At 43.2% G+C, this 21,608-nt stretch overlaps 1 protein-coding gene and 1 long non-coding RNA gene across 7 annotated transcripts in view; one reads left to right on the forward strand and one right to left on the reverse strand.

Moving 5' to 3' along the window:
- Nucleotides 1–423: 423 nt before the first annotated feature.
- Nucleotides 424–5,881, reverse strand: LOC134476364 (uncharacterized). Its single transcript, XR_010047934.1, has 3 exons — nt 5,244–5,881; nt 1,229–4,158; nt 424–560 (listed from the first exon to the last, which is right to left on the reverse strand). It is a non-coding gene; the product is annotated as an uncharacterized LOC134476364 (long non-coding RNA).
- Nucleotides 527–21,608, forward strand: part of Fam169b (Protein FAM169B) — a 93,609-nt gene continuing 72,527 nt past the window's right edge. For 5 of the 6 annotated variants that reach the window (XM_063249959.1, XM_063249960.1, XM_013158826.3 and 2 more), the window contains exon 1: nt 4,896–5,079. In XM_063249959.1, the coding sequence (XP_063106029.1) occupies nt 5,007–5,079 (73 nt within the window). In that variant the 5' untranslated portion in view covers nt 4,896–5,006. Of the gene's footprint in view, nt 650–4,895; nt 5,080–21,608 lie in introns of those variants that run through there. The other variant, XM_063249962.1, reaches the window with a different exon arrangement.

The following is a 21,608-nucleotide window of genomic DNA, read 5'->3' on the forward strand; positions in this document are numbered from 1 at the left end:
TGCAACCCTTTTAGTGAACCGGAAAGCAAGCGATCGTCCACATGTGTTCTCACCAGGGACCACAAACGTGGGTTGCCAGGACTGCAGGATTCCAGGACCTCAAGTATTTCACATTTCGAATCAAACATAAAACTTTGGGATTTGTTTTAAATTTCTTTTGGCAAGTGGTGACTTCCTGCCTAAGCAAGAAAAGAGTTAAAAGGGCTTCTTTATTGTCTTGGACACAAACAGCTCCTGCACAGCCGTGCACTTTGCAAGAAACGGAATTTAATCAAACTTGTCCGATTCCTCTGGGAGGTGGGAAAAGAAATCAGTCATCACGAAGCATTTGTTTCAAAAAGAATGATAATATAAGCACTCCCCCTTGTCAGAGTTCTCTGATTCCACATCAGCTCCTTATCTCTACTGTCAACACACAGTTCGTAGCCAAATTGCTTCCTGTTGAAGCACTATTCTCTAAAAAAAAAAAAAAGTCACTGGACCAAAGCAGAACTTGAGAGTCACTGTTCCATTTCCTTTGCCTCTTCAGCTTTTTATCACAGCAGGGATCAGCAGTAGTTCTGCAAGGGTCAGATCATAAATATTTTAGGCTTTGTGGAATTAATCTCTCAGTTCTGTGGCTGGAGGAAGCGAGGAACCTACGTGATATGTAAGTCAGTGGATATGGCTGTGTTCTAATTGGTTATGAGTGCTGTGAGAATGTCAGATAACAGGGACAAGTTACAAAATATTCCGCTTATATTTTTCTCAACTATTGACCAATGTATAAACTATTTTTGTCTCTTGGGCTATGCAAAAATAGGCAGTGCACTGAGTTAGGGCTGTGAGATACAGTTTGCAAAATTCTGCCTCAGAATCCAATGTCTTCCTTGCAGAGAACATGGTGGGGCTGCTGACATAGTGATCTTATAGTATATAAAAAAGTCAGTAAAATAAGGAGATAGATCATGGTGGCTTCTCCTCCGCAGCTTTGCTTCCCTAGGTTTGAGACACCTTAGGTTACCCGCGGTCTGAAAATCATGTTTTCAATTGCACAGGATGCTGAGGAGTCCCATGAAATCTCAAGCTGTCTGGCTCCATCCTGCCATGATACAAATTACCACTTGGTCCAGTGTGTCCACTCTGAATACTCTACCTGTCCCGTCGTCACTTAGTGGCCGTCTAGGTTATCAGATGGAGTGTCATGGTGACATAGTAATTGTATTCAAGTCATCTTTATTTTACTTACCAGCAGCCCCAGTGTCAGAGGTGTGGTGCTGTCACTGGCTCTAGGTTCCTAGGGCAGTTGTTCCAAGTTCTTGGTATCTCAAACAATGTGCTCAAAAGGAATGGCAACAGTAATGTTCATTAAAAGCAAAAGAAGCAAAAAAAAAAAAGGGCAAGATTATGCCAGTGAGAAGAGCTAAGGGCTTTAATAGGGACAGGCACAGGGTCTCTTTAGGGTCTGGGGATGTGGGAGGAGCTATGGGAGATTGACGGGAGTTATGGGCCAATGGGGCACCTGACAGCTCACCCAGCAGCCTGGGGAGTTTCTGATCATACAAGGTTCTCAGAGGAGGTGTCACGGCACCCAGGATCCACTGTGGGTAGGGGAGCGTTAAAACTCCAATGCCAATGAGACTGTACACAGGTCAGGGTTATATCCTTTTGAATTTGTGCCTGCCCCGGGGGCCTTGAGGAGTGGACCGGCTGACCTGTATGCATTGATCTTCTCGCATTTGGATGTAGTTGTACCTCTGCTGATTTCTCAATTCTTGTCCCTCAGCTTTCTGATGTTTATTGTCTTTGCTGAACTTCCTACCTCCGTGCTGGCTCTTTCACTGCAGTGTGCTCTCAGGCAGTCAGCTCCCATAGCTTTGTGTGTGGGGGAAAACACAGAGCTCACACGAGGCATGGTATTATTTATTCTCTGCTCAGGCATCCACTGGATGAACCCTCCGCAGATAAGCAGGGGCTACTGTGGAATTACCAGGAAGGTAATTCAGAATATTTGACCAAAACCTCACTGCTTTCCTTTTTTGTTAGACTCATGCGGAAGAGCATTCTGAGTATGTGGCAAGCATTCTTCTTTCCAAAATTATCAGATTATGATTTTACTAGGAATTAGCTAACTGGAGCAGTTATCTATTAACTTTTTCTTGTTTGATCAGAACAAATGTTTGCAATATCCCCATTTCTGTTAGCTCAATAAGTAATCATGGCCTCCTCATACAAGGTGGGGTTGGGCTCCAGGACCAGAAAGGATGCAAAACTGAGCTTTACTCTGATAAGTGGAGATACCAGACTTTTAGATTCACTCATGGTTTTAATTTTTCTCCTAAAGCATATCTTTCAATTGCAGATAGCATTCACTTATTTAAATGTTAAACATTTAGTACTTTTATAACATTGTAAAACAGCTATTTAAAACTTTTAAAACACAGAATTGGTATGTTAGAAGATCGAACAATCTCAATAAACTGACAGAGAAAATAATGGTTTTGAAAAATTTTTGCCCCTTTCTTTCTTTTGAGAGAGAGAGAGAGAGAGAGAGAGAGACAGAGAGACAGAGAGACAGACAGACAGAGAGAGAGAGACAGAGAGACAGACAGACAGAGAGAGAGAGAGAAACCTCACTGTGTTGTCCAGAATGGTCTCCCAATTTTGGGCTCTAGAGACCCTTCCACCTCAGCCTCTGATAGCTTGGATTACACGCATGCTACTACCTTGCTCAGCTAAAGATATCACATTTTATAACTTTACAATCTGAATTATGCAATCTGAATTAATCGCACATAAGGTAATAGTCTTATTTATCAACAATAACAAATTCTAAAGTAATTAATGAAAGAAAGATCCCATTCGTCATATAGACACCAACTCTCAGGAATACCACGGAATAAATCTCTATTGAATGTATCAGATCTATTTGCAGGAAATTATGTCACTGTAGCAACAAACTGACACAAACAACCAAGCAAAACAGACTTGAGTGGAGCAAAGTAGACTGTGTTTTCCATGGGGAGATAGTAATGCTACTTAATGTTTGTTTCAGTCAGTTTCTCCTTAAGGTACAAACCTGCCTCCCACGATTTAAAGGGAAGCAGGGGTTGTCTTTTTTTGTAGCTCATGGTTTCATCCAGGCTTGGCTGGCTCCAAGGCAGAAACAGCATGGCAAACAGACATGGTGGCAGGAGAAAGTAGTCAACCCCTGGCAGCTAGGAAGCAGAGAGGGATGGCAGGAGGTTGGAGAAAGATGTATCCTTCCAGGTCACACCAAGCCACCAGCCTCTATCTTCAGCTACATCACCTCCACCTCCCAATCTCCTTCCCAAATCCCCAGCTCTGCACACATGAGGCTTTGGGGGGCAGTCCAGATCTAAACCACAACAACAGTAAAGTCTAAATGAGCTATCAGGCAGCCCCCAACATCCTTAGCTGGCTGGTTCTAATATTTGATGAGAAAGATCTGCTTTTTGAGATATTCAAGCATATGATAAGGCACAGGAAGTACAGCTGAGCAGAATTATGTAGAAACAGTAAAACTGTCAGGAAAAAATGCTACAGTGCATATGGGAATTAAAATACGGCTAAGGAGATCATTCAAGGGGGGGAAGAATGTATCTCTTCACGGCATAGGAACAAGTGGCTGTTGTTAGGTGCATTTCTTATGCTATATACATGAGCAGATTCTCAGCTTGAATTAAACATTCAAATCTGGGGTAACCAGTAGGTGCCTGGTGAATGTGTGTTGCATGAGCACCTGCGGTTTGGAGCTCCCTTGCCCAAGAAGCACTGAGATTTCCTTCCTTTATCAAATGGAATCTTAGGCTTTCTAGCAGTGATCCCAAGGATGCTCAAGGTGGGGCACCCATCTGGGGAATCCAAAATATGGGTGCGGACCATGGCACTGAATGACGGGGGGTGGGGGGTGGGGGTGGGGGGGTGGGGGGCACGGACCCAGCAGAGCCGGAGCCATTTTCTACCCCACCTGTGAAAAGTTCTAGGATTCAGCAGTCCATTGTTCAGAAGGTGGGGCATAGGGTGGGGAGCAGTTGGAGGGCTCCTCTGAGCTGCTCTGGGGTACAGTGAAGAGGTGAGCAGGCACACGAGTTCCAGATCTGTTCCAGGATGAGAAGCTCATAGGGCTGAGGAGGCAGCCAGCCTGAGGGGCCAATGCTAAAAAATAAATAAATAAAATCAGCGGGGGGATGCGGTGGGGGAGGGGCTGCTGGCCACAGCCCTGTTCCCACAGAAGATTGGGTCTCCCTATGTTGTCCAGGCTGGTCTTCAGCTCATGAACCTGAGCGACCCTCCTGCCTCAGCCTTCTCACTTGGCTGCCTGTTGCATTTGAAAAATTCATTCCTGCACCTCCAGAAAAATAACACCTTCAAACAGGCTAAATACTGCACACTGCAGGGGAAAAAAATGCCTGCATTGAATTTTGCTATTTTAAGCAAGTGCCAGCTTGAACATTTAATAAATAAAAGGATTAGGTATCAGCAAAACAGGCACATCACAATTTTCAGGGGAAAAAAACCGGACAGATTTTTAAATGTGCAGAAAAAATTACTGGAGGTTCTGCTTTCTGTGAGCCCTTGACTCATAGAGCTATTGATCACAGAGCTATTGATCAGCCAGGCACAGACTTGAAAATGGTTAATGGAAATCATTTTGGTCTCTAGAAATAGAAATGGGAGGGGGAGAAAGGAGGATCAGGAAGTGAGTATAACACGTTGACAGTCCAGGCCCACCAGGACAAGTGTTCTGGGGGATCGCAGCACCCCCTCAAACAAAAACAAAATGAAGGGGGGTAAATATGCCTGGGGATGGTGAATAATGCGGGGGAGTGGAAGGAAGTGTTTGTAAACCGCCTGGGGACAAGGGTTGATTAGTTAAGACTATTCGGTGGTGGCTGGGGGAGGAGCTCAGGCAGTCCCAAGAGAGGTCTGGGTGCGGGAGCCAGGAGGAGGTGGCAGGGACGGTGGCAGCCCCCGGGGAACCCTGAGGAAGACCAACCGGAGCCATGCAGCCCCAGAGGCGGACGCAGCTCAGCCAGCTTGGGAACATGGAGGCCAAGGCCGCCCGCGGGGCTTCAGGTGAGGGCGCGCAGGTGAGGGGTGCATAGGTGAGGGCGCGCAGGTGAGGGGTGCAGTGCCGCGGACCGCAGCAGCTCACTGCGTTTTGGGTTTCACCCAAGGAGAGCTCTATAAACAACAGTGGCGCCGGGGCCAGCTTCCCGGAGCGAGGGACAGCAGCGCACCTGTTGACGCCGGTGTCCTGTCCGGAGCTGGCGGGACCCTCGCGTTTAGCTCCAGAACGTTTGTGTCTAGGAGCGACTGGCAGATGTGAACCTCTCCAACGCTCTAGTCCTGGGCAGTCGGCCGGCCACGAGCTCCCGCCTTCTTGCAGCCTTGGTGGCGTCGCCCTCGCTCCCCAAGTTCCTAGTCTGCGGGGACCCACAGGCCCTAGGTGGCAGGAGCCCCAGCTGGGTGCTGGCTCCCACCCCACCTTCCAGGCAGCAGAGGGTCCCCCCAGCAGAGGAGCCTGAATTTGAAGGCACGCCCCTGCACCCTGGTCCCCTCTCTGGACAGCTACTCAGAGGGGATCCACTTCTGAATTCAAAACTGCCAAGGCCTTTCTGTTAGCCCCGCCAAGGCTGCAGCGTTGGCTGGCAGGGGTGGGACCATAATATTCTGAGAACGTGCCTCTGCCCTGCTGCATCTTCCTCTTTCTTCTTCCTGTGGGGACCGGTGGCAGGAAGCAGCGTGGTGCCTGGGGCAGGAAGGGCACTTCCTGGCCCCCGGTACCTCCAAGTGGCCTGCCTCGCCGGTGGTCAAAGCACAGACTGGTCCGGGCCTCTGGCCTTGTGTTTCTGTAAGGAAAAACTAAATCCTAAGGAGGTGCCCTTGCCTTCTCTTGGAAACGCACGCAGGGAGCAAATCACTTGCTTTTCGCTCAGGCATTTAACACTGTGGGTAAGCTGTTGTGTTTGTCACTTTAGGCGACTGAGTTAAGAAGACAAGGTAGCCTCTAGCCAATTCCGTGGGTGAGTGATGGCCTTGCCACGGTTTTACTTGGTTGGTCTAGCGGTTAAGAAAGGTAAAGAAAGGTATACTGGGGCATGGTGGTGCAGCCCTGTAATCCCAGCACTTGGGAGGCTGAAGTGGGAGGATCGTTGCAAGTTCAAGACCAGCCTGGGCTACAAAGTGAGCCCAAGGCCAGAATGAACTGCATAGAGAGACCTGTCAGACAAAAAAAAGTTTTGCGGAAGGAGTTGCTCTTTTTCTTTCTTTTGTTTTTGTTTTGTATTTGTTTTTAGAGAGTTGGTCCTCATGTGCGGTTTTTATGTTGGAGAGCTGGATCCAGAAAAAACTGACTTGCTATTCTGATCGCTGGTGTCATGTACAAAATGGAGAGGCTCTTGAGGGGCTCTTTGTGTACAGCAAGATCGGTGACTGAGACGTGCTGGTTTTGGAGGCTGACTTCCTCCCCTCCCCTCCCCTCTTCTCTTGATGCGATAACCATGAATCAGAGCCTTCCTCCTCCTGTTGTTCTCTCTGACCCATCTTGGTGCATTTTTAAGGGGAAAAGTAGCCATAATTTCTTCTGGAAAAGTAGAGGTGGCCTGTAAGAGTTTAAGGATTTTCCTGTACTTATGTCCATGTTTGCTGTGGTTTACTGGTCACTGATGGCCCAGATGACACACAGCAGTTCACATTAATCATTCCCACATGTGCTAGATCCTAATGGACTGGAGTTTTGCATAGTTGAACCCTTGCCCAAGCTTTGATAGTCTGTTTCCAAAAGTGGCTTGAGCAAGTCAGATCTATTTCAGAATTTTTTTTTTTTTTCAGCAAGGAAGGATCACACTAAGAATTATGTGTTCAGGTAAGGATGTATCGCAGACCCTGCTTAGCTTTAGTGCTGAAACACAGCTTCCTCAAGAGCTCTGCTTGGTGTCTGCATGAGGTTTCCTGATTTAGGTATGTCTGCTTTCTCAGTTGTACTATCCAAGGGGGACGTGGGGGGCCCCACAATAACAATTCAAGTCTTCTTACCTGCACCTTCTCTCCAATGCAGAGAGTATGTGCATGTTTTTAATTTCCCAGATGCTGAAGACCTACTAAGATTCCTCTGGACCATCTGTTGCTAATGCTTCGTCTTAAAGGAGAATGGAAAAGGAAAATGCCAGAAGAGAGTAGTAATGGCCTGTGCTGCTGCTACCCTCATCTTTTACCCAAAACTTCCTTCCTCTGGAATAAGCACCTTCCCTGCCTTGTAAGGAGTAGATGACACATACCCGCCATTACTTTATTGAGAGTGGGTACAGACCTTTTATTCCATCCAAGCCACAAGCCTTTGAGTCAGCCTTCCCTTTATCCACATCCAGAACTATGCTAATTCCAGTCAGAGGACTAATTTGGTACCACAGAGTGTTAATCCCAGTATCACATGCCCTAGATCCAGCCAGCTGTGAAAAGCCCCACCTCCGACCACGTGAGGCTTTAGGGGGACATCTAACCACAAGCCATAACAGCCCGTTTCTGAAGGCTTCTTCCTATATCTAGTGGAATGTATGTCCTGAAACATTCTAAATTACTCCATCTCAACTGCATCATCTTCTTCCCCTCCTGGGAGTCACCTCTTTCAAGAGTGTTATCACTGTGACTGCACTCCTCTACTGTCATGGTTTATGTCTGTGTCCCCCAGGCCTTATGGGTTTGCATTGTTCATTTGTGATAGTTCATTGTATAGTGCTTGATGGTGTCAGTGCTCCACCCACATAGGGGTGGAGCAGGATGTGATGTAATGGCAGGAAGAAGGTATGTCTTTCTCTTTGCTGGTTCAAGCTTGCTGTCTGCCATGAACTGCAGTCCAGCCATGCCTGCCTGTCTTGGAGCCAACTGAGTGTGGACTGAAACCTCCAAAAACTGTAAGAAATAAACCTTTGCTTTCCCAACTTTGGGCTTCAGGTATTTTGTCTCAGCGACGAGCATAAAGTAACTAAGACAGAATTTGGTTCTGAGGAGTGGGGTCCTTTGCTGTGACTATACCTGGCCATGTTTCTCAAGAGGCTTTGGAAATGGCTTGTGGGTGGAGTTTGGAAAAGTTTGGATATGTCACCTGGATGCATAGAGCTGGAACAGCTTAGGCTGTTCTGTAGAGGAGATTCTGGTCAGAGCTCAGGAGACCAGAAGGCTGATAAAAAGCCTCATGGTAAAGACCAGGCTTGGGAGGTTTCTGCTGGGAATGACTGCATTGGTCATTGGACTCCACATGATGTGTGTTATGGCTTGGCAAAAAGTTTGTCTGCATTTTGCTCCTGCCCAGAGACTTTGCCTAAGACTGAGACAAAGGGCAATGGACTGATTAATCTTGAAAAAGAAATTAAAAAGCAATTGAACATTGAGGCTGTGGCATGGCTATTGTTAGGGGCTTTCAGCCAGCTGTATGTTTCAAATGGAGAGCAAAGAGCCCAGGAGGATAATTTACAATGCTGTGAATTTGGCCAGAAGGAAAATTCTAGGAAGGGTGTGGATTGTAAAGACAGAGTTGAGATTTTGGTTCCTGAGGAGAAACAGAGAGATAAGAAAGATGGCCCTGGGCATCCCAGGAAGCAGGTCCCCACCCTGCGCAGCCTCACAGCAAAGATGAAAAATTTTGCTCAGAGGAAAAAGCTATAGAGTGCCATGCTCCAGAATGGCAACAAAAGCCAAGTGAGGTTCCAGAATGGCGAAAGAGGCCACGTGAGGTTCCAGAATGGCAGCAACACAGAGAAGCTTTTTTGCACAATCAGGTAAACAGAGCCTTGCAATCCAGGCAACTGACCTCTACAGCCAAGAGAGAGAAAAGCCTGGCTACCACTTCAGCTAGCAACAAACCTTGGCAGCATCCACAAGGTGCTGATTTTAGGTGCAAGGAAAATGCACAAATTCTGAGGGTAAGAAGGCTTCCACCTCGATTGCAAAGGGCCCAGCTGGTCATGCAGTGTGCCCCTGAGAGGGCAATTTGTGAAGATGTAAGTGTGAAGCCGAAGGTGCTGTGGAGACCCCAGAAGTTTGGAAAAGCCAGGAATGTGGATGATCCAAGGGAAGCTGCAAAAAGCGAGCAGAGAAGATTTAAGAGAAAAGCTGTGGGAGTTGAAATCGCTGGAAGTGCCCTGGGGGTGGAATCACCCAAGGTTTTTGGAACTTGCAACCAGATTGCTTCAGATCCTGAATGTAGAACTCTAGGACTTAATGTTTGCCCTGCTGGATGTTGGACTTGCTTTGTTTCCAATGCTTTATATTCTCCTGTTTGTAACTTTTGGAATGGTAATGTTTATCTCGTGCCTTTGCATTTCAGAAATGTTTAACCTTGTTTCTTTTGTACAGGGGCTTACAGTTAAGAGTTTGCCATAGATCTTGGAGGAGACTTGGGACTTGGACTTTTCAGCAATGTTGAAGCTGTTAGGACTTTGGTACCTCTTGGAGGTGGACTAAATGTCCTTTGTATAAAGGATGTACATGAGTCCTGGGGGCCAGGGGTAGAATGTCATGGTTTATGTTTGTGTCCCCAGGCCTCATGAGTTTGCATTGTTCATTTGTGATGGTTCATTGTATAGTGCTTGGATTGATGATGTCAGTGCTCCACCCACATAGGGGTGGAGCCAGGATGTGATGTAATAGCAGGAAGAAGGTGTGTCTTTCTCTTTGCTGGTTCGAGCTTGCTGTGGGTGGCTGCCATGAACTGCGGTCCAGCCATGCCCGCCTGCCTGTCTTGGAGCCAACTGAGTGTGGACTGAAACCTCCAAAAACTGTAAGAAATAAACCTTTCCTTTCCCAACTTTGGGCTTCAGGTGTTTTGTCTCAGCAATGAGCATAAAGTAACTAAGACAATGAGGTAGTAACAGCACTAGGCCATCAGTAGCCTGACATTTTCCTTTTCCACTCTCCTCTAAATTGAAGAGATAGCAACAGATGGTCCAGAAGAATCGAAGAAGGCAATCTGTTGTTGCTGTCTTCTGCCAGCCACACCATGAACTGTTTCTCCTCTGTGATGCCCCTCTGCTATGCTGTGCTTCAGAGCCAACTGACTATGGACTAAAACACCCACTAACTGTGAACTGAAATAAGTCTTTCCTTTGCTAACTTTGGGAGTCAGGGTATTTTGTTCCAGCCAAAAGGAAAGTAACTAAGAGAGATTTCTGGTACCAGAGAAGAGGGCTGTTGTTGTGATGCTACCAACTGATGTGGTTCAGCCAACTTTAGAACTGGTTTATGGGAAGAGTCTAGAAAGGTTTGCAGATGCTGGCTGAAGAAGCAGTCCTGAAATCCATATGTTGATGGGAAATTTTGGTCAGATAGAAACGCAGCTGGTAAAGACCAGGCACAGAAGGCTTTATGTAGGTATGAAGGCTTTATGCATTGGCTGTTAGACTCTAGACCATGTGTGTTATACTTTGGCAGAACATGTATCTGCATTTTGCTCTTGGTCCAGAAATTTTGCCTGTGACTGAGGTTAAGGGCAATGGACTAAATAATCTGGCAGAAGAAATTTCAAGACAATGTAATATTGAGGCGGTGGCCTGTGACTTTTGGGGGCTTTGAGCCTGAATTGTGTTGAAATTCAAAAGCAAAGAACCTTATCAGAATGGCTTAAAACATTTTGACTTTGATCAGAAAGAAAAAGAACTTTGGTAAAGTGGCAGATTACAATGATGGGGCAGAGGAGAACTTGGTTCCTGAAGAGGAAGAGGTCAGTAGAAAATAAGGCCTGAGGGTACCTAGAGAACCAGCAGAAGGCCTCTTTTTGCAGTCTGAAGATTTTAAAGGTAAAAGACTTTGAGAAGAGAGCCCCAGAGCAACAGTTTCCAGAAGGTCAGTGGCCTAGGTAATTTGTTCCTTGGGGTTTGGTTCATAGTGGTCAGCAATCCGGGCACTTAACCCCTACAGCCAAGAGAGTAGAAGAAGGCAGGCAGGCTACTGCTGCAGTTGGCAGCAGACTTTGGCATCAACCACATGGTGCTAGGTTGAGGTGTATGCAGAATGCAAGAGTTGTGGGGTCATGAAGTCTTCCAATCTGATTTCAGAAGAAGGCATGGCATGCCCAGGTGTGCTATCCTGAGACAGCAGTTTGTGAAGCTGAAGGTCCAGTGAAGACTCTAGAAGCTTGGAGAAGAGAGGAGTGTGGATTGTCTAAGGAAACTGTAAGGAGTGAGCAAAGCCTGCCCAAGGACAAAGCCAGGAGAGCTGCAGCTACCAGTAATACTGTGGAGGCAGAGCCATCCAAGCCTTTCGGAGTTTACATCTTGCCATAGATTGTACCAGATGCAGAATGTGGAATTATAGAGTTTAATGCTGCACTGCTGGATTTTGGACTTCGTTAAGCCCGACTCCTTTCTATCCCCCTATTTGGAATGGGAATATTTATTTTGTACTATTGTATATTGGAAGTGTTTAACTTTCTTTTCATTTGTACAGAATCTTGCAGCTAAGAATTTGTGTTAAACTCAGAGGAGGCTTTGAACTTGGACTTCTCAGCAATGCTGAAACTGTTAGGATTTTGTCAACTCTTAGAGATGGATTAAATGGCTTTTGCATAAAGGGATGTGCATACGTTTTTTAGGCACTAGGAGTGGAATGTTATGGCTTGTATTTAGATGCCCCCCCCCCCAGACTCATGGGATCAGAGGTAGGGCTTTTCAGAGCTGACTGGATCCAGGGTATGTGATATGGGGATTAATATATGGTAGCCCACTGATCAGAATTAGCATAGTTCTGGATATGGATAATGGGCAGGCCCACCCTTGTAGCCTGGAAGGGATAAAAAGGGAAAAGTGGTTTTGCTGTTTGCAGTTTGCTGCTGATGCCTTCTACCTATCACACCATGAACTGTTTCTCCTCTGTGAGCCCTCTGCTATGTGTCCCACATTGTAGCCAGTGACTGTGGACTGAAATAAACCTTTCCTCTTTTAATTTTTGATATCAAAGCATTTTGTTTCAACACAAGAAAAGTAAACAAGATAGAAATGTAGGGGAAATTCAAAGGAGAAGTCTAGAGGGGCCAGTCCCCACACCTCACCTCTGTTGGAATAGAGAACAGAGCAGAAGGAAGCCTGGAGAGGGGTCGCTGGGAACATGGGAGAGAGTAAGAGCAGACCAAAAGGAGAAAGGCTCAAGGAGGGAGAAGCTGTGGGAGCTGGTTCTGTGACATAGACCTAAATGCACAGGAAGGCCTTTTTCATTTCATTATAAGAGTTGTGGGAAAAAATCTGTAACCTAATAAAGAAGTAAAAAAGGAATTAACTCAGTGTGAAGGCCCTGGATTTAATCACCAGTACCAAACAACAAAAACTCCACAACAAAAGACAGGGTAGGCTCCCTGGAGTGGTGATGTGGCCCTGTTTCCCAAGACCAAGACTGGAAACTCAGGCTAAAGGATCCTTAGAGCCTATAAGGATAGGCACACAAACTGCCAGCCTGGGCGGTGCAGTAAGATCTGCCTCAAAAAACAAAACAAAAGAAGAGTAACAAGAGAAAAGTCTTAAGAGGTTTGTTTAATCACGGTTTTATGTGATGCAGGAGCTCTCTACAGACAAAGGGAAAATGTGTGTTAGATGCTCAGCTTCCAGGAGGCAGGAAACATGTAGGAATGTGGGCGGACAAAATAGGTCTGATTTAATGGTGACTGCTGAGAGAGGTGCTCACAGAGCCTGGGTGGTCAGACTTTTCCTGGTCTCTTTGGCTGTAGAAGTTCTTCCTCCCAGGTAGGGCCAGGATTATCTGGAACGAGGGTCGCATATCTACCACCAGAAAAGAGTAGGGCAGAGACTTTCTATGGACCAGTATCAGGACAGAAAGCTTGGAGACGGGGAAGGGAAGGTCACAATAGCCTAGTTTTTATGGCTGACTTTGCAGAAAAGGGATCCTGAGTTCTATGTTCTGCACTGGGAAGAGGAATTCTAGCTGGTGTGACGCACTCTGGAGGATCATGATGGGCAAGAGAGGAGAGGGCAGGAGAAGGTCAGTGAGCCCTTGGTGTGAAGGCCTTCCACTGTCCTTTAATTCAAAGCACTCAGTGTGCCCAAGTTACTAGGTATCATTTTGAAGCTGCAGCACAGACAAAGGTGGACACCAGAATGTAAAGAAGGCATGGAGAGGCCCTGCTGGGGAGGGAAACTGAGGTAGGTGCAGATGCGGAGAAACCCAGATGGGGACCTTTAGGGGAGGAGACGGTGGGCATATCACATAGGCCTCTGACTGGGACCAGGTCCAGCTGCTATTTCAAAAGGAACAAGAAAAGGGAGAAGGACCAGCCTGAGATAAGGGTACGAAATGTGGCTTCACTTGTGCATGTTTGGGCAGAAGACTCAAGTTCATTTAATAAACTCCCCTTTAGGAGCACTTTATGCCACAGATGGGGTGAGCCCTTCTGAAGCATTCACTTAATTGCTCTTTACAATAAATAGAGACACTGTTATCTCCAGTTTAGAGGTGAGGGAACTGAGGCACAGAACTGAAGTGCATGCCTAAGTTCACCTGGTTGGCAAGTAGCAGTGTTGGAATTTGAGTGGGGGTGACTGGAAGGGTTTGGGGGTATTGTTCAGTGGCAGAGAGTGTGCCCAGCATGTGCAAGACCTTAAGTGTCACTGCCAGCACCACAAACAACAACAAATAAAATGGGGTGGTTGTTGTTGGTCTATCTCCCAGGGAACAGAATCTGTCTGGAGGGCAAGGTTCGGAAGGGACCCTCAAAAACAGAACAAAACAAAACAGCCCAGGAAGGAAATAGTTTGTGTGCCTATTCCTTAAGGATCTCCTTCAGGGATGACTCCTTTTAACATAAAATTTAAAAGAAGTCAGATACTCTCTGCCATTTTGGATCTTCTCTAGTGAACCACTTGTAGTGTCCTAGGGGAATGGGAGCCTGGCAAGCTTGGGGACTTCTGTTCCTGGGGTGAAGGCTTCAGGGGGGACAGTCGGTGGCCGCCGGGCTGAGCATCCGGACTCGTATCACTGCCATGGCTTCTCCTTGTGGCTTTCACTTTGAGCCTCCACTTATCAGATGAGTAAGGACGGGAAACGTCTACCCAGCCACAGAGGTTGTCTGTGGCTTCCTACCCAAGCAGACCTATTTTGTTTGAGGGTAGGACCATGGTTGATTTTTCTACGGTGCCCTGAGCTCCATGAGCAGAGAGTGGAGGAAGCACTTCCTGTCAGGTTCTGGTGAAGGTGTTTGCTGGCTCTGCCTCTGTCAAAATGATGGTTAGGTGGAGTTTTCTGCAGATTTTGTGTCATGATGTGGGTGATGCAAGCTGGCTTGCCATTCCCCTGGCAGAACTCAAGCGTGTGCCTCCCCAACTCCACGTTACTCTCCCTCCTTCCTATCCCCTTTTCTGGCCACTGGAAGCCGTCCCATGTCAACTCTTGGGAGGATGGGGTGAATGACCAGATGGCCAGGACTCAGCTGAACACTGGGACACAGTGAATGCTGAAGTGTTGTTTTCTGAACTTTGAAACTCTGGTCTGGTGACCAGCTGGCTGGTCTTTGCTAGATTTCTGATAGCAGCTGGCTCCTGTCTCCTCTGATATTATTTGTAGTTTAGTCCTGGGAAGTTCTAAACAGAATTTGTAGAAAACAGCTATGTTGGTGCTACAGAAAAAAATTTCAGGGTAAAATTTAAGCTCTTGCTCCGATAAAACCCTGAGGGTCATTGACTTATAGTCACGGTGGACTGGGGTGCAGTGACGGTCATTTGCAAGTGAAATCTAGAGTTTGAGTGAGGTTATCAGGATGGAAAAACTGCGGTGAGAAATGCCAGGCCTTCTAGGTTGCCTGTTCTAGTCTATGGGCTGCCTTTCCAAGGCCAGCGAGCTGCAAGCTTGGGTGGGGTGGCACACACAGCTGGTGTGAATCCAAAGGCCACTGTCTTAAAATGCAGGCATGCTGCAACCCACCTCCACACTCTCCTGTGCCATCTGCTAGCCTCCAGGGACCCTCTCATAGCAGACCCTTCGCATTCAGTATGCCCAGGCCACAGCCTCATTTCCTGCCAAGAGGAACCTGCTTCCAAAATGCTCTTGATTATAAAGAACCAGGACACTTCTTGTGCCTTTTTGTGTCTTCACACAGAGCAGCCCCAGGGCTACCAAAAACTGCAAGGGGCTGAGACCTTGGGGCGCCCAGGAGGGCAGCTGGAGGTTGAGCTCTTGCTCAGGGAAAAGGGGGAGCTCCTGCCAGTCCATGCGGCAGGCAGTGGAGGACTCCCAGGTCCCAAACTCTCCTAGACCGCTTGGTTTCCTTGACTGGCTGAAATGAAGATAAATGTGTTTTTCTTGGAAACCAAGTCTCCAACCACAACTTGCAAATTCCATTAACAGAGAGAAAGCTGTGCTCATTTCTTCATTGGGTTTTTCTGAAATAAACCCTAATCAGAGTCCCTGAATATTTCAGTCCGTGGTAAGTACTTGAGAAGTTGATTTTGTAGAGACTTCACCAGTGCATAAAACATTTTCTTATCATCTTGCTCCTCCATCTCCTCCGTGCACTCCCTGCTAAACTGGTATTTGGTGGATTAGGGTTTTTTGGTGTGGGTATGTGCGGTAGAGCTATATACGGTTCAAACAGTAAATTATTATAGTGTGTTCATTTTGACCTTTTTATTTTCCAACAAGTAATTTGTGTAATGCATGCATGCTATCCGCTTCTCTATTAGAAATTCTTAGGGAAAAAAAAAACACAAAAGTTATGCAGAAAATAAGATATTATTTGTATTTTCTCATGAGACCTGAATAATAAATAAAAAATTATAAGAATATTTCATGTAAAACCACAAATAAAACAAAACCTGTCCTTCTATAAAAGCTTAGTTATTTGTTGGTGAATATCTGCTTTTAATCACAACAATTCAGTGTGGTTATTGGCAGATTCTCTTCCTTTCCCTGGACAGTTTATATTACTGGATATCCCGCATCCCTGCCCAGAATCCTATGTCTGCTCTCCTGTTTTGAAATTTAATACTCGTGTTTCTGTTTTAAGGTTAACTTAGAAATTTTAATATGCATGTTTAATTCTCATTGATTTTGAGATTCATAAAATTTTAACTTTCTATGGAATAACTCAGGTGCCTTAAGATGCTTTCAGTCCAATCATTGCCTTCCCAAATTGTGTGGCATTATTATGTAGCACATTAATTCTATTAGTTTTTAGCTCCTCAAATGAGATGTTTTTGTTCTATCCAGCCTGCATCAGCATTTTTATCTACATGTTTATGGTTTTCTTTGCATCCAAACTTGGACTAACCTCTTCTTTCTGAAGTCATTTTTATTTCCTCTGATTTGCACTAGAACTAACTTTAGGGAAATCTGCTGGTAATAATCTCCTTCGGGGCTTATTTTTCTATTTGTTTCTTTATTGCATTCACATTTTTGAATGTCACATTTGCTATGTGGACGATGAAAGTTATTTTGATTTAGCATGTTTTTCTTTTTTATTTTAAAAAGGGAAAACAATAAACTGATACAGAGTTTCAACACAAGATAATAAGAAATTAACAGTGGTTAATATATTGTATATCATTATCTGCAAAGTAGTTGCTCAGATTACAAGATATAGGCATGCAAAGTTGATCAAACAATTTTAAAATGGTTGTGCAAACCATTTTAAAAATGAATAGAAATCAGTAGTATAATTATCTTAACTATCATACACACACATACACACACACATTATTTGTGTTTTAATTTTCTCTTCCTTCTCTTCACCTTTCCCCCATCCCAGTTCTTTTCTTTTGGGCAGTTTCTTTCCTTTTCAGCATATCGATTGTATGTTTTGGATCTTATTTCCTCTTTCAGTTTCTTATACTAGGGAGATAATGTGATGTTTACTATGTGATTCTGATTTATTTCACTTATGAATATGGTCTTGTGTTACATCCATTTACCTATAAAAGCCTGAAGTTCACCCTTCTTTATGGCTGAGTAGCACTCCATTATATAAAAATACCACATCTTGTTATCCATGCCTCAGTTTATGGGCATTTAATTTATTTCCATCATCTAGCTATTACAAATTGTGCTGTTATAAACATGGATGTGCATATGTGGCTGTGGTATGATGTTTTTAATTCTTCTGGGAAAATGCCCAGAAGGGGAATTGCTGGGTCAAATGGGACCTCTAATCCTAGTATTTTACAGAATCTCCACAATGATTTCCACAGTGGAGGCACCAATCTACACTCTTACCGACAGTGGTGAAGGGATTATTTTTACTACAGCACTGCCTACCTTTCTTATTGGTTGATTTCTTGATGATAGCCATTCTTATTGGGGTGAGATGAAATAATGTTTTTCATTTTCACTTTTTGAATGCTCAATGATATTGTATATTTTTTCATGTAACTATTTGCCACTTGTATTTCTTTACCTGGCAAGTGTGTATTCATCTCATATACCCAGTTTTGGATTGTGTCTTTGAATTTGGGGGGCCTGTTTTTTTTTTCAGTTCTTTATATGTTCTAAATAGAAGTTCTTTGTCTGAGGAACAATTGGCTAAAATTGTTTCCCAATTTGTGGGTTTTTTTCCACTCTTTTGATGATTTCTTTTGATGTGAAAGACTATTTTTTTAAAAAAAAAATAAGATGAGATTCCAGTTGTTGATTCTTTGAAGTACTTCCCATGCAGTTTTTCCCATGCAGTTTTTGTTCATAAACTCTCTGCCTACCCTTATGGCTTCAAGGTGTCTACCTACTTTTTCTTCCAATAGGTTTAAGGTTTCTGTTTTAATATTTAGGTCCTTGATCCATTTTGACTTTAGTGAATAGTGACAGACATGGGTCTACTTTTAATCTTTTTTTTTTTTGTCTTTTTCCTTTTTATCGGTACCAGGGATGGAACTCACTACCGCCTGCTTGCAAGGCAGGTACTTATTCTGCTGAGCTAAATCTCCAGTCCCTACTTTTAATCTTTGACATGTAGAAAGCCAGTACTTCCAGCGTGACTTATTAAAGAGGCTATGTTTGCTCCAGTGAACATATTTGGCCCCATTGTTAAAGATAAGGTAGCTGAGTGTGTTTGTGGTTGTGTCTGCATCTTCTAATCTGTTCCACTGATCCTTAAGTCTGTTTTTTTTTTTTTTTTTTTTTTGGTTTTTGCCAGCACCGTGGCTATTTTATCATAGTAGTTTGGTAGTATAATTTCAAGTCAGAGATTGTGATGCTTCCTGCCCTGCCTTTGTTTCCCAAGATTGCCTTTGCTATTCAAGGTCTCTTCTGTTTCCAAACGAATTTTAGGAAATTTTTTTCTAGATCTGTGAAGTATGCTAATGATATTTTGATTGGAATTGCACTACATTTGTATAAAAATTTTGGGAATATGGTCATTTTCACAATGTTGGTTCTGCCCATATACAAGCATCTTCTGATATCCTCTTTGTTTTGGTTACTTTCTCTTTGTTGAGACAAAATACCTGATCCCCAAAATTAAGGAAGGAAAGGTTTATTTAACTCACAGTTTGTGGAGGTTTCAGTCCGTAATCTGTTGGCTCCAAGGTAGGGTGGCTTATGGCAGAGGACAACAGTTCATAACAGCACAAAACAGCAAAACAAGAGTATCAAGGAGAGGAGTGCAGAGCAAAGATTCTTTCTGTCCCTTGTATTGTATGAAGACCGTCCACCCTAGGGCTGGCATAGCACGCACACCTGTAATCCGAGCATCAGACCATAAATCAAATCACAGATTCTAGAAACCTGCCCCTATGATTGTCTGAGGCTTTGGGGGGACTTCCAGACACAAACTATAACACTCTTCAATGTCTTCCTGCAGAGTACTCTAATATTCAGTGTATGGATCTTTTACTTCCTTTGTTAGATTTATTCCTAAGTATTTCATTTTGTGGGGGCTGCTACTGTGAAGGGTGTTATTTACATAATTTTTCTCTCACTGAGTTTGCTGCTTGTGTACAGGCATACTACTGATTTTTAAATGTTGACTTTGTATTCAGCTATGCTACTGAATTTGATTATTAATTCTTGGAGTCTTCTGGTGGAGTTTTTGGGGTCTTCTATGTAGACTATCATGTCATCTATGAATAATGATAATTTAACTTCTTTCTTTCTTATCCTTATTCCTTTTATTTCTTTTTCTTGTCTAATTGCTCTGGATAATATTTCCATAACTATATTGAATATGAGTGGTCATAGTGGATATCCTTGTCTTGTTCCTGATTTTAGATAGAAAACTTTCAGTTTTTGTCCATTTAGTATACAATGTTGGCTGTTGAATCCCACGTGGTCATGGTGTATAATCTCTCTCCTTAATGATTCACTGCAATCTGCTAGTATTCTATTGAGGATTTTAGGGGGAAAATTAATCTATGTTCATTAGGAAAATTGTCCTGTAGGTCTTTTTTTTGGTTGGGTCTTTTTCTGGTTTTGATATCAGGGTAATATTTGCCTCCAGGATTGAATTATGAACAGTTGCTTCCCTTTCAATTTCATTAAAGACTTTGAGGAGTGTTGGCATTAAATCTTCTCTAAATTTCTATAGAATTTGGCTGTGAACCAATCTCAGAACCTGGGCTCTTCTTTGTTGATAAGTTTTTAATTATGTTTTCAATTTAATTAACTGGTATTGGATTATTCAAATTTTTATATCTTCTTGATTCTTGGTAATTAAAATGTTTCTAAGAATCTATCCATTTCTTCTGTGTTTTCCACACTGTGCAAGTAAAGATTTTTGAAGTAAGAATTGTCTTCTGCATTTCCACAGGATGTGTAGTGATTTCATTCTTTTCATTCTTCATTGCATGAATTTGAGTTTTTTTCCCCTTTTTTGATAAGGTTGGCTAGGGGATTGTCAATTTTATTTATTCTTGCAAAGAACCAACTCTTTGATTCATTAATTTTTGTATTGTTTTCTTGGTCTCAGTTGTGTTAATTCCTGCTCTGATGTTTATAATTCCTCCCTTATATCAGCTTTGGACTTGACTTGCTCTTCTTTTTCCTAGAAGCTTGAAGTATAGCATTTGGTTGTTTATTTATGTTGTTCTGTTTTTCTGATGTGAGAATTTACTGCTACAAATTTCCCTCTCAAAACTGCTTTCATTGTGTCCCACAGATTCCAGTAAATCATATTTACATTTTGGTTTGAGTGTAAATATTGCTTAATTTGTTATTTAATTTCATCTGTTATCCATTGGTTGTTCAGGAGGATGTTATTTGATTTCCATGTGTTTATGGGTTTGGGGGGTTTCTTTTGTCATTAATTTCCAACCTATATGTACTATGTTCTGATAATATGTGTGGGATAATTTAAATTCCTTTGCACTTACTTAAGCATGTTTTATTGGCTAGTAGTATATGATGTATTTTAGAGAACATCCCATGTGCAGCTGAGAAGAATGTATACCTTGAATTTTTTGGGTGGAACACTCTGTAAATGTCTACTAAGCCCATTTGTTCACAGGTTTGGTTCAGTTCTTTTATTTCTTTGCTAAGTTTTTGTATAGTTGACATATTTGTGATAATAGGATATTAAGGTCACTTATTATTATTGTATTATTGCTTCTTTGATTTTTTATGTCTATTAATATTTGTCTTATATAATTGGGTGCTCCCATATTTGATGCATATATATCTATTATTGTTATAGCTTCCTCTGGAATTTTTCCCCTTACAGGTATGTAGTGACCTTGATCACTCTTGGTTGGAAGTTCACATTGTCTGCAAACAGAATGGTTAACCCTGCTTTTCTCTGGGTTCCTGTTCCATGGAGTATTGTTTTCCATCCTCTGACTTTCAATCTATGAATTTCTTTGTGAGTTAAGTGTTTTTCTTATATACACCATATTGTTGGATCTTGTATCTTGATGCATTCTATTAGTCTATTTCTTTTGATTGGTGAATTAAGGCCATTTACATTGATGGTTAAGCTGATATGTGCAGCTTGTCTTTTTCATGTTGTTTTCCTGTTGGTTCACTACTTTTCCCCTGTGTTTAACTGCTTTCCCTTCTTGGTGGTTTTCTTCTACTGTTTTTATTGGTATTGTGGTCATTTTTATGCCTGTATAAAATATTTGTTAGTAGTAACCTGTGTAGTGTTGGTTTGGTGGTCATGAAATTCTTTAGTTGCTCTTTGTCATGAAAGTATCTTATTTCCCCATTAATTTTGAAAGATTGTTCTCGGTTGGAAGTTATTTTCTTTTAGAACTTAAAACAGCTTACTCCAAGTTCTTCTAGACTTGAAGATTTGTGTTTAGATGTCTGCTGTGATTCTGATGGGCACTCCTTTACAGATGATCTCTTTCTTTTTTCTAACAACTTTTAATATTCTGTTCTTGTGATGCATTTCTGAGATCTCAATTATTATAGATCTGGGTGTAGATTTATTTTGGTTATGGGTAATTGAGGCACTATATGCCTCACTTATCTGTAAGTCAGATACTTTTCCCATATATGGGAAATTTTCTATTATGTATGCAAATAACTTTTTAAAATGTCATTTGTGTTGTCTCCTATTTCACTGACACCAATTAATCTTGGGGTATTTTTCTTTGCATCTTGCACCTTTTGAATTGTTATTTCCTGATCTTTTGTTATTTTCAAGAGATCTTTCCTTTCATTATCACTAGCTGAGTCTTCAAGGA

Source organism: Cavia porcellus, unplaced genomic scaffold (genome assembly GCF_034190915.1).
Source record: "Cavia porcellus strain 051 isolate PalLab524CR breed Dunkin Hartley unplaced genomic scaffold, mCavPor4.1 scaffold_6, whole genome shotgun sequence".
Classification (NCBI taxonomy): Eukaryota; Metazoa; Chordata; class Mammalia; order Rodentia; family Caviidae; genus Cavia; species Cavia porcellus.